The sequence below is a fragment of the Rhincodon typus genome, chromosome 20 (genome assembly GCF_021869965.1).
Source record: "Rhincodon typus isolate 14 chromosome 20, sRhiTyp1.1, whole genome shotgun sequence".
Taxonomy (NCBI): Eukaryota; Metazoa; Chordata; class Chondrichthyes; order Orectolobiformes; family Rhincodontidae; genus Rhincodon; species Rhincodon typus.
Window position 1 is genome coordinate 1804415 of NC_063351.1, and position 11855 is coordinate 1816269.

The window sequence follows — 11855 nt, forward strand, 5'->3', positions numbered from 1 at the left end:
ACCATTAAGTGTACAAGTCCTGGCCTGATTTGCCTTTCCAAAATGCAGCATCTCACATTTATCTAAATTAAACTCTACCTGCCACTTCTCAGCTATTGGCCCATTTGATCAAGATCCCGCTGTACTCTGAGGTAACGTTCTTCGCTGTCCACTACACCTCTAAACTAAATCATCAAAACTTACAAACCACAACTCCTATGTTCCCATCCAAATCATTTATATAAATGACAAAAAAGCAGTGGACTCAGCACCAATCAGCACACCGCTGGTCACAGGCCTCCTGTCTGAAAAGCAACCCTCCACCACCACCCTCTGCCTCCTACCTTCGAGCTAGTTCTGTATCCAAATAGCTAGTTCTCTCTGTATTCTATGTGATCTAACCTTGCTAACCAGTTAACCATATGGAACCTTGCCGAACATCTTACTGAAGTCCATATAGATTACGTCCACTGCTCTGCCTTCAATCCTCTTTAAACTGCAATCAAATTAGTGAGACACGATTTCCCACACATAAAGACATGTTGACGATCCCTAATCAGTCCTTGCCTTTTCAAATACATGTAAATCCCGTCCCTCAGGATTCCCTCCAACAACTTACCCACCATCAATGTCAGGCTCACCAGTCTATAGTTCCCTGTCTTTTCCTTACCGCCTTTCCTAAATAGGTGCACCACGTTAGCCAACCTCCAGTCTTCCAGCACCTCACCTGTGGCTATCAATGATACAAGGGGCCCAGCAATCACTTCCCTAGCTTCCCACAGAGTTCCAGGGTACACCCCGATAAGGTCCTGAGGATTTATCCATCTTTATGTGTTTAAGACATCCAGCATCTTCTCCTCTAATATATGGACATTTTCAAGATATTGCTATTTATTTCCCCATGTTCTCTATCTTCCATATCATTCTCCACAGTCAACACTGATGCTAAATACTCATTTAGTATCTCCCCCATCTCCTGCGGCTCCACACAAAGGTGGCCTTGCTGATCTTTAAGGGGCCCTATTCTCTCCCTAATTACCCTTTTGTCCTTAATGTATTTGTAGAATCCCTCCTTAACCCCATCTGCCAAGGCTATCTCATGACCTCTTTTTGCCCTCCTGATTTCCTTCTTAAGTATACTTCTACCGCACTTATACTCTTCTAGGGATTCATTTAATTTCTGCAGTCCATACCTGTTATATGCTTCCTTCTTATTCTTGACCAACAGCTCAACTTCTCTAGTCATCCAGAATTCCCTACACCCACCAGTCTTGCCCTTCACCCTAGCAGGAACATACTGTCTCTGGACTCTTGTTATCTCATTTTTGAAGGTTTCCCATTTTCCAGCCACACCTTTACCCCATCAACTTTTGAAAGTTCTCACCTAATATCGTTAAAATTGGCCTTGCTCCAAATTAGAACTTTAACTTTCAGATCCAATCTATCCTTTTCCATCACTATTTTAAAACTAACAGAACTAAGGTCACTGGCCCTAAAATGCTCCCCCACTTACACCTTAGTCACCTGCCCTGTCTTATTTCCCAAGTGTAGGTCACATTTTGCTCCTTCTCTAGTAGGCACATCCACATACTGAGTCAGAAAATTTTCTTGTGCTCACTTAACAAATTCCTCTCCATCCAAGTCCTTAATGCTATGACAGTCCCAGTCTATGTTTGGAAAGGTAAAATCCCCCACCGTAACCACCCTGTTATTCTTACAGATAACTGAGATCTCCTTACAAATTTGTTTCTTAATTTCCCGCTGATTATTGGGGTTCAATAGTACAATCAGAATAAGGTAATCATCCCTTTTTTTATTTCTCGGTTCCACCCAAATAACTTCCCTGGATGTATTCCTGGGAATATCCTCCCTAAATATAGCCATTATGTTATCCCTAATGAAAAATGCCACTCTCCCTCCTGTCTTACACTCACTTTTGATCCTTCCTATAGCATCTATATCCTGAAACATTAAGCTGCCAGTCCTAAATAAAAACCAAAAGAACTGCGGATGCTGTAAATCAGGAACAAAAACAAAGTTGCTGGAAAAGCTCAGCAGGTCTGGCAGCATCTGTGAAGGAGAAAACAGAGTTAACGTTTCGGGTCTGGTGAGCCTTCCTCAGAAGCTGCCAGTCCTGTCCATCCCTGAGCCACGTCTCTATAATTGCTATCATATCCCAATTCTATGTTCCTAACTATGCCCTGAGTTCATCTGCCTTACCTGTCAGGCCTCTTGCGTTGAAATAAATGTAGTTTAATTCATCAGTCCTACCTCATTCTCTACTTTGTTCCTGCCTGCCCTGTCTGTTTGACTTACTCATTTTCGCAATTGCACCAGTCCCAGACTGATCTCTTTCCTCACTATCTCCCTTTGTCCCACCTGCTCGTCCCTCCCCCTTACTAGTTTAAATCCTCTTGAGCAGCTCTAGCAATTCTCCCTGCCAGTATATTAGTCCCTTTCTAATTCAGGTGCAATCTGTCCTCCTTATACAGGTCACTTCTGCCCCAGAAGAGATTCCAATGATCCAAATATGTGAATCCTTCTCCCCTTCACAAGCTCCTTAGCCACGCATTCATCTGCTCTATCCTCCTATTCCTACCCTCACTACCTCATGGCACTGGCAGTAATCCAGATATTACTACCCTCAAGGACCTACTTTTTAAAGTCCTGCCTAACTTTCTATATTCTCTCCTCAGAATCTCATGCTTTTCTCTTCCTATGTTGTTAGTTCCAATGTGTACAATGACCTCCTGTTCGTCCCTTTCCCCTTTGAGAATATTCTGCACCCTCTCCAATATATCTTTGATCCAGGTTCCAGGGGTCAACACACCAATCTGATGTCTCGCTGTTGGCTGTAGAATCATCTCTGTCCTCTGAATAGAGGATCCCCTATCACAATCGATGTCTTGGAACCTGACGTACCCCTCATTACATTAAAGGCTGTCTCAGTACCAGAAACCTGTCAGTGCTACATTCCCCTGAGAGTCCATCACCCCCTACATTTTCCAAAACAGTGTACTTGTTTGAGGTGGGGATAGCCACAGGAGACTCCTGCACTACCTGCCTCCCTCTCCTACCTTTTCTGGAGATAACTTACCTATCTGACTGTATCTTTGGCTTATCTCCCTCCCTGCAACTACTATCCATCATACCCCCTAGCTCCTGTAAATTCCTCATTGCCTCTAACTGCTGCTTCAACCGATCCATGCGATCCGATAGGATTCACAACCAATCACATTTCCTGCAGACATCATCATCAGTAACATGGAAACTCTCCCTAATCTCCCACATCTAACAGGAAGAACATATCAATTTACTAAAGGCCATCTTTCCACCATAACAATCCACAGACCTAGAAAACAGCAGTCTTACTGCTTCTAAAAACACTGCACCAGGCTGACTTAGTACCTATGTTTTTATATTTTTAAAGTTCAATCATGAGACAGATGTCAATAAAACACATAATAAAACAAAAAAACTATTCACTATTGTAGATTCAGAAAAGAAAAACAGTAAGGTTACACGTTAAAAAGCCACTTAGCTGCCCCCCTGCTGTGAGTTCCCACACCAGTTTCTCCAAGGTCAGCTGTGAATTTTGCTGTTTGTTTATTTTTCTTAGAACAAACTCCCATGTCCAGAGATACTTGAAAACAGACAGCAAAGGCAGCAGCTGTGTAGATTACTGCTGGGTCAGACAGCAGTGTAGGTTTCTTTCTCTTGATGAAGGGTTTTAGCCTGAAACATTGACTTCCCTGCTCCTCATATGCTGTCTGACCTGCCTTGTTTTTCCAGCTTCACATTTATTGACTCTAGCTTCCAGCATCTGCAGTTCTTACTGTCCCTAGATTTCTTTCTCTGTTTGAATTACTGTCCATGTGGTCACTACCTTTGTCTTCCTCCTTTTTAAAGTGCCGTTGTTTTGATCTTTTTTTCCCAAAGTTCCAAAACAATGCAACAGCTTGTAAAACAGTAATTACTGCTCTCAGAATTTGAGGAAATCAGCTCCAACACTGAAAGTACCTCAAAAAAGGAGGCGCTCTTACAGTCACAAAAGTTTCCTGTCCTCCATCTTAGATTACCCAGAATCCTTAACTAAATCAAAATTACTCAGTCCCTCATTTGTCCTTTAACATAAAAGTCAAGAAACCCATCTTGATGCAAGCATTAGGAAATCATCTTCCATAGCATTAGCTTTCCCTAATTGGCTATTCCAGTGCTTTAACCCAGTCCCTGGGAGATACACACAAGTGACGGGGCTCAATGAGCTGAATTTTTGCAGTCCTTTGGTGACAGTCTGGGAGATGGAATGGCTGGCAAAATAGTGTGGGAAAGATTGGGTGGGATGCCACCCACTAGGTGGGAGGTTCCATCACCAGTACTGGGTGAGATGGCAGCTGGCGCACCCATCAGGAGTCCAATTGAGTCAGTATGTACAAAGGACCTCCTCCTATCGTCACAGGCCACCCTCATCTCCTGTCCCCCAGCTTGAGGCTTCTGGACATTAGGTGTACTCACAAGACTGGACCCCCACCACAGCTAGACTCACACTGTGTTCTTAAATGGACAAAGACTTTGAACAAAAGATGGAGCCTCTTACCTCCTTCATCCTGTTCACCTTGAGGGCTCTCTCTGTGATCCATGCTTGCTTCTGCAACTGCTTGTTCTGCTCCTGCAGTTGGCCTATGGTCTCAACGAGCTGGCAGATATGCTCCAGGTAGCCCAGGCCTGAGCCCCGATCACCCACCTTCTCCTGGTTCACCTGGGAGCAGAGTTCATGGTCTTTATCATAAAACACAAATGGAACACCATAGACAAGTTACAGTCAGCGCTGGACAACATTTCTCAATACTCTTCAGGCCAAACTGATACACTGACTCTGATTCTGTGGGAATGGCACTGACAGTAGTGTGTCTGTGTGAGTGACATTGACAGTGTGACTGTGGGAGTGACAGTGTGTGTGTAGGAGTGACATTGACAGTGTGACTGTGGGAATGATATTAACTGTATGTCTGTGGGGGTGGCACTGACAATGTGTCTGAAGGAGTGACAGTGAACCTGTGTTTGGGGTGTGACACTGATAGTGTTGCTTTGGGAGTGACACTGACCCTGTGACTGTGGGAGTGACACTGACCCTGTAACTGTGGGAGTAACATGTACAGTGCGACTGTGGGTGTGACATATACAGTGTGACTGGGAGTGACACTGATCCTGTGACTGCAGGTTCTACATAATCCCTATCTGCAAGTGATGGTTGGGATCCTTTAGCACATGGGACTACTGTTGCTCAAGAAGACAGCTCGCCACCACCTTCTTGAGGGCAACTAGGGATGGTCGATAAATGCTGCCCCAGCCAAAGATGCTCACATCTCTGAACACTTCTTGCAACAATAAATCTGATTAGACATTCAAAAGAGCTTTGTCACTTTGTTGTTAATTGAAGAAGGGTAAAGTAAACTTTTAAACCATGTCATGTTTATGGAGATGTTAGGTGTGTGTGTGTGTGTGTGTGTGTGTGTATGCCTGGGACATTCTGCAGGGCTGGGTGAGGTTTGATCAATAAACTTTGGCAAATTTGTTGATCTCAGTCAATTACTATGAGAACCAGTATTGCCAGCGCTGGGGTCAGAGAAAAGTTGCCAAGTTTACTGATCCAACATGTCTTTTGATCATTGCGAGCATCTTATATCCATCATTACAGCAAGCCTGCACTTCTAGATAAAGAAACAGAGTGGATTACAGAGTCTGCACAGCTCAGTGTTATTATAGCAATTAAACTCTCCGGATATCTGAGTCTACACCTTCACCCACATGCTTGCACCATGTCATCACACAGCCACTTTCCTTCCTATCCTGTCACATTGTTCAGTAAGAACAGGATTGCAGACAATTTCCCTTCTTCCTGGACTTTCCCACGCTAGCTGCACAGTTCCAGCACGAGTGGGAACGAGGGCCCATTGTATCAAGAAACTCGAAAATTCCACACAAGACATTCCGAGCTATGCTCTGACATCATCCTATTCCTCATCCGGTCACCGATGCCTCCTTGCTTCTCAAAGAGTTGCTTGTTTCCTCAGCTGTGATTCCACAGATTAAGAAACAAACAAAAGATTGAATCACAGCCAGGAATCTCCTAAAAAGGTGACCTTAGCAGCCTCGGGCTGGGGTGGGAATGGAATTTGGAGCAGATATACACACCAACCACAAGAACAAGGTACACAGGTTATGAACAAAGGTGGGAAGGAATTCCAGCTAAATAAAATGTTGAGCAAACTGTTACTTTCTACAGATGATAAAAATGTGCCTCAGCCATAGCCATTCAGTTACTTGGCTCACTAAGGAGTCAGTGCAGTACAAAACATATGAGCTAAAGGTGGAGCCTCTTATATAAATGATAAAACTGACAGGAGGCACAGTGCATGAACAATTTTTTTTTTAGTTTATAAAAATTTGAAATGACAGGGACTCCACGCTTACAAAGTTAGCAGGATATAAACTGTGACCATTCCCTGAACCCTGAGGGATTTCCTGTTTAAATCAGGGACCAGGGAGAGGTTTCTTAGAAAGAAAATGACATGCCATTCAGCAGCTGAGAACCAAGAGGGTGTTGGGGGTAGTGTAACAGAATGGATAGAGGATTGACTAACCAATAGAATACAGAGAATTGGGCCATTTTCAGGATGGCAACCTGTAACAAGAGGAGTACCACAGAGTTCAGTGCTGGGGCCACAGTTATTTAGAAGGTATCATAATGATGAGGAAAGTGAATGCACTATCACCAAGTTTGTGGACAGACAGAAATAGGTGGGGAGGTAAGTAGTAAGGACAACACAGAGTCTGCGGAGGGATAGAGACAGGTTAAGTCAGTGGGCAAAATCTTGGGAGATTATTAACTTTGGCAGAAGGACCTGAGAGGCAACTTCATTCACGCAGAGAGTGGTGCGTATATGGAATGGGCTGCCAGAGAAAGTGGGTCCGGCAGGTTTAATAGCAACATTCAAAAAACATTTGGGTAGGTATATGAATGGGAAGGGTTTAGAGAGATATGGACCTAATGCAGGCAATTGGAACTAGCTTAGTGGGCACTATGGTCAGCATGGACCAGTTTGGGCCGAAGGGCTTGTTTCCATGCTGTATTATTACTATGAATAGAAGAACTGAATATTATTTAATTGGAGAATGATTTCAGAAAGCTACAGAGCAAAGGGATTTGGGAGTCCTCATCCGTGAATCATAAAAATCTAGAATACAAGTTCAGCAGCTATTAGGGAAGGCAATGGAATGTTATATTTTATTTCAAAGGGAATGGACTATAAAAATAGGGTGGTTTCTCTTAAAGGGTATAGTATCCACAGTATTTCACTTTCCTTAATACTCAATCTTTCATGGTATATTCAAGGCTGTGATAGATTGTTGCTACCATGAGGAATCAAGGAATAATGTAAAGAGGGTAGCAAAATGGAACAGAGGCAGAAGATCACCAGACTGATTCCTGGGATCCAGAGACTAGATCGATTAAGACTATATTCACTGGAGTTTAGAAGAATGAGGGGGGATCTCATAAAAACCTATTAAATTCCAACAGGACTAGCAGGAAGGATGTTCCTGATGACTGGGGAGTCCAGAACCAGGGATCACAGTCTAAGATTACATGGTAAGTCATTTAGGATGGAGATGAGGAGAAATTTCTTCACCCAGAGAGTGGTGAGTCTGTGGAATTCTCTACTACAGAAAGCTGTTGAGACATTGAATGCTTTCAAGAAGGAGTGAGATACAGTTCTTAGGGCTAAAGGGATCAAACAGTTTGAAGAGAAAGCGATAACAGAGTATTGAGTTGGATGTTTAGCCATGATCATACTGAATGGCAGAGAAGGCTTGAAAGACTGGATGACCTACTCTTACTTCCCTCTTCCATGTTTCCACGTTGTTTCCCTTTGTAGAAGAATCTATGACCAGAAGGCATAATCTTAGAGTAATGGGGCACTCATTTAAGACAGAGGTGTGGGTTGGGATAAGGGTTTCCTAACTTACCATAGAGGATGCAGTCGGGAACAGAGGAAATTACAAAGCACTGGCAGTAAAATGTGAGCTTGAAAATCAGCAGCACAGACTTTGTGTCTGTGTTTACTAGCCTATGATTTTAACCAAGGGAGATGTTGCGAAGCTGGAATACTCAGTTCAATTAACCACAGGGCACTTGTTTCACTCCTGCAAAGAACAAACTCATTTTTGCAGATCACAAAAAAATGCTGGAAATATTAAGCAGGTTAGGCAGCCTCTGTAGACAAAAACAGACTTAACTTTTCAGGTTGAAAGCCTTTCAACAGAACTGAACAGAAACCATGTTAAGTCCCCTAAGAATCTTATATGTTTCAATAAGGTTGCCTCTCATTCTTCTAAACTCCAATGAGTTCAGGCCCAACCTACTCAAACTCTCTTCCTAAGAAAATCCCTCCATACCCAGGATCAGCCCACAGAACTTTCTCTAGACTGCCTCCCATGCCAGTATATTTTCTATTACAGTGTGGAAGCAGGCTATTCGGTCCATCGAGTCCACACCAACCCTCTGAAAAGTATCCCACTGAGACCCACCCACCTATCTCTGTAACCCTGCATTTCCTATGGCTAACTCACCTAGCCTGCACATCCCTGGACACTATGAGCAATTTAGCATGGCCAATCCACCTAGCCTGCATATCTTTGGACTGTGGGAGGAGACCAGAGCACCCGAAGGAAATCCACGCAGACCCAGGGAGAATGTGCAAACTCCACACAGACAGTTGCCTGACTTTGCTTAGGTAAGGTGCTCAAAACTTTTCACAGTATTCCAGCTGTTGTCTGACTCATCTTAAAGTAGCCTAACGTGTGGTACCTTTTCAGATGCCTTCTGGAAATACAAATATATTCCCTCCACTGCTTCCCCTTTATTTTTATCCTGCTCATTACTTCATTTGAGAATTTTGAGCCAGGGCTAAGTGACAGGAGAGAGCAGGAAGATGAAAAGAGAAGGTCTGTGAGAAAAAGAAAGGCGGAGGTCTGTGACAGAGTGGAGACCAAGCAAAAGTTAAAAGATTTCATGACACAATGCTGAAAAGATCGATAATGGATATAATGAAGAAATGAAGGTAGTGTCCAAATGAGACATGAACCAATGGAATGTAACATGAAGGGATAAAGAGAAAAAAAAGTCAAAGAGCCAACAGTGAAATAACGAAGCAAAAATCACACACAGCAAGACAGAGACAGAAGTTATGATATAACATTGTTGAATTGATTGTTAAAAATCCAGAATGCTGGTGAGTGCTGAGTTGAGTGTTGTTCTTGAACCTTGTGTTGAGTTTCTCTGGAACATGGCAATAGGCAGTGGTCAGGGACCACAGAAAGCTCTTCCATTTGAGCTGATTATCTTCACTGTTTGTGAAGTGCTTTCCTCTACACGGGGGGCAAATATAAACACAGACTGGGTGACCGCTCTGTAGGTACCTCCACTCAGGCTGCACACTGAGATTTGAATTACTTCATAAATTTGAAATCTTCACCTTACTGCCCTGGTGATCACAAAATCAGGGAAAAAAACACCAGGAATACTTGGAAATGAAGGTACAGTTTGAAGGATGTAAGGCAGCTCAGACAGGATATCTCATTCGCCAGCTTTAGTGCTTTTCTCCTTCTGGGTTTGGCTTCCTCAGTTGGTCTTCATCTTATTTTAGGTAATGTTTTTATGATTTAATCCACCCTATCCCAGTGCTTCTCCTGTATTCTCCTGCCCCCCTGCACCACCCACTCCTCTAATTTAAAATCTCTTCCGTTTTTATTTCTCTCCAGTTCTGGTGAGAGGTCACTGATCAGAAACATTCACTCTGTTTCTTGCCACAGATGTTGACGGATGTAGCATTTTTTTTTTGTTTTTATTTCAAATTTCCAACGTCCACAATGTTTGACGTTTATATCAACAGTTTTGTACTTCACCATTTCAGCTGTTGCCCCTGGAATGAATGTAGGAACAACACTATGTTACACGATGAGAACAGTCAATCTTGTGCCAAAAGGAGTGAAGCAGTTCCAGCTCATCACTGATCTGCCTTGGAGCTGCGTTACTTTTCTGCACAGTGAGATCGTATAGCCCAGTGTCAACCAGACTGAAGATCAGATTCTCTCACTTGGCAGGGAAATTAACAAAAACTCACATTTTCTCAAAGTGCTACTGGTCCAACCCCATGTCTAAAGGGGTGACCAGCTATTGCTTTAGATAACCCGGGTGTTTCTACAGCTGTTACTGACTTCCTGTCCTTTGTGTCAACTCTGAGATGAACTTCATATTTTAACCATCATAACCGATGGAAAAACTCTGTCTGGTTCACTAATGTCTTTTAGGGAAAGAAATCTGCTGTTCTTACCCATTCTGGCCTCATTGTGACTCCAGATCCACAGCAACGTGGTCAAAACTTAACTGCCCTTTGAAATGGCATAGATTTGTACAATGGTTTAGAAGCGTCCATGTTGGAGATTGCGTTAAGCTCCAGACCCAGTCAAGGAAAGATCTTTCTCCCTACAAATTGTGCTAGCCAGTCAGTTAAAGGACAATTTGGGATAAGCAACAAATGATAGCCTCACCAGTGACGGCCATATCCCAGGACAGAATAAAGGAGGACAGGAACTACTTCCAGCTCTTTCTGAAAGCATCACTAATATCCATCCAACGTTGCCAGCAAGTATCACCAGGCTCCAGTGCTTCTACACACAGCTCCGAGGCCTGCTCCCATCTGCAGACATCTGTCACCTACTCCATTCCCTCAAATCTCCTGCATTGCTTGCTTACCTCCCCACACTCATCCCTGTCTTTCAGCCTCATGTCTTCTCTCAGTCCCCTATATGATCATAGATCATAGATCATGCAGCAGTGCATAGATATAGTGCAGCCTCTCCCCAATTGTCCCTTCATCTTCACCCCAACAGGTTATGTTAAATTGGTAAGATCCTGAGATATCTAATCTTCCTATGGGATGGGTTGGAGGAAAGGAAGTACGTTTTCTGAGGGTACTTACTTGTCCTAGCTGTTAGCATTGGAAATCCAATGAAGTTGAATGATTTGCATTTTGTTTGCGCAAAAAGTGAAGAAATACCTTAGAGGAATAGGGTTTAATATAGACAGTAGAAGCAATGAGCAGGACATGTAACACATGTACTGGAATATGGCACCTTACAAGTTAAAGCTGGCTGGGTTGTTGTTATGCTTATAATGGTAAAACAGCAAAACAATGCTGATTGAGTACCATCACATTCAAAACTATAGACAATAAAGGCTGTTAATGTGTTGGCAAATTTTCGAGTCTAAGATTAAAATTCTAGTATATATTTTCAGAATAAGGAGCTGATCAAAGACCCAAATTAATGTCTTAATGATCCCAATTGGGATGTGATATTGAATTCATTGGCCCTGAAATGCCACTGCAGTTCTCCTGATTTTCCACCATTTCTCTCTGCCAGTTGTCATCGATTAAAGAACAGCCTGCTTTTTCTATTCATTTATGGGAATATGGGCATCGCTGCCTGGGCTGGTATTTATTGCTCATCCCTAGTTGTCCTTGAGAAGGTGGTGGTGAGCTGCCTCTTGCACTGCTGTAGCCCATGTCCTGTACGTAGACCCACAATGCTGGTTGGGAGAGAATTCCAGGATGTTGATCCAGTGACACTGAAGGAACAGCGGTATATTTCCAAATTAGAATGGTGAGTGGTTCAGTGGGGTTCTTGCAGGTGGTGGTGTTCCCATATATCTGCTGCCCTTGTTTTTCTAAACGGAACAGTCATAAATTTAGAGATAGTAGGAACTGTTGATGCTGAAGAATCTGAGATAACAAGGTGTAGAGCTGGATGAACAC

General features: G+C 43.1%; 1 protein-coding gene across 3 annotated transcripts in view; it reads right to left on the bottom strand.

Moving 5' to 3' along the window:
• si:ch211-250c4.3 (uncharacterized protein LOC100535981 homolog) overlaps positions 1-11855 on the bottom strand; it is a 55623-nt gene that overhangs the window by 20223 nt on the left and 23545 nt on the right. For all 3 annotated transcript variants that reach the window (XM_048608944.1, XM_048608946.1, XM_048608945.1), the window contains exon 3: positions 4577-4738. In XM_048608944.1, the coding sequence (XP_048464901.1) occupies positions 4577-4738 (162 nt within the window). The remainder of the gene's footprint in view (positions 1-4576; positions 4739-11855) is intronic.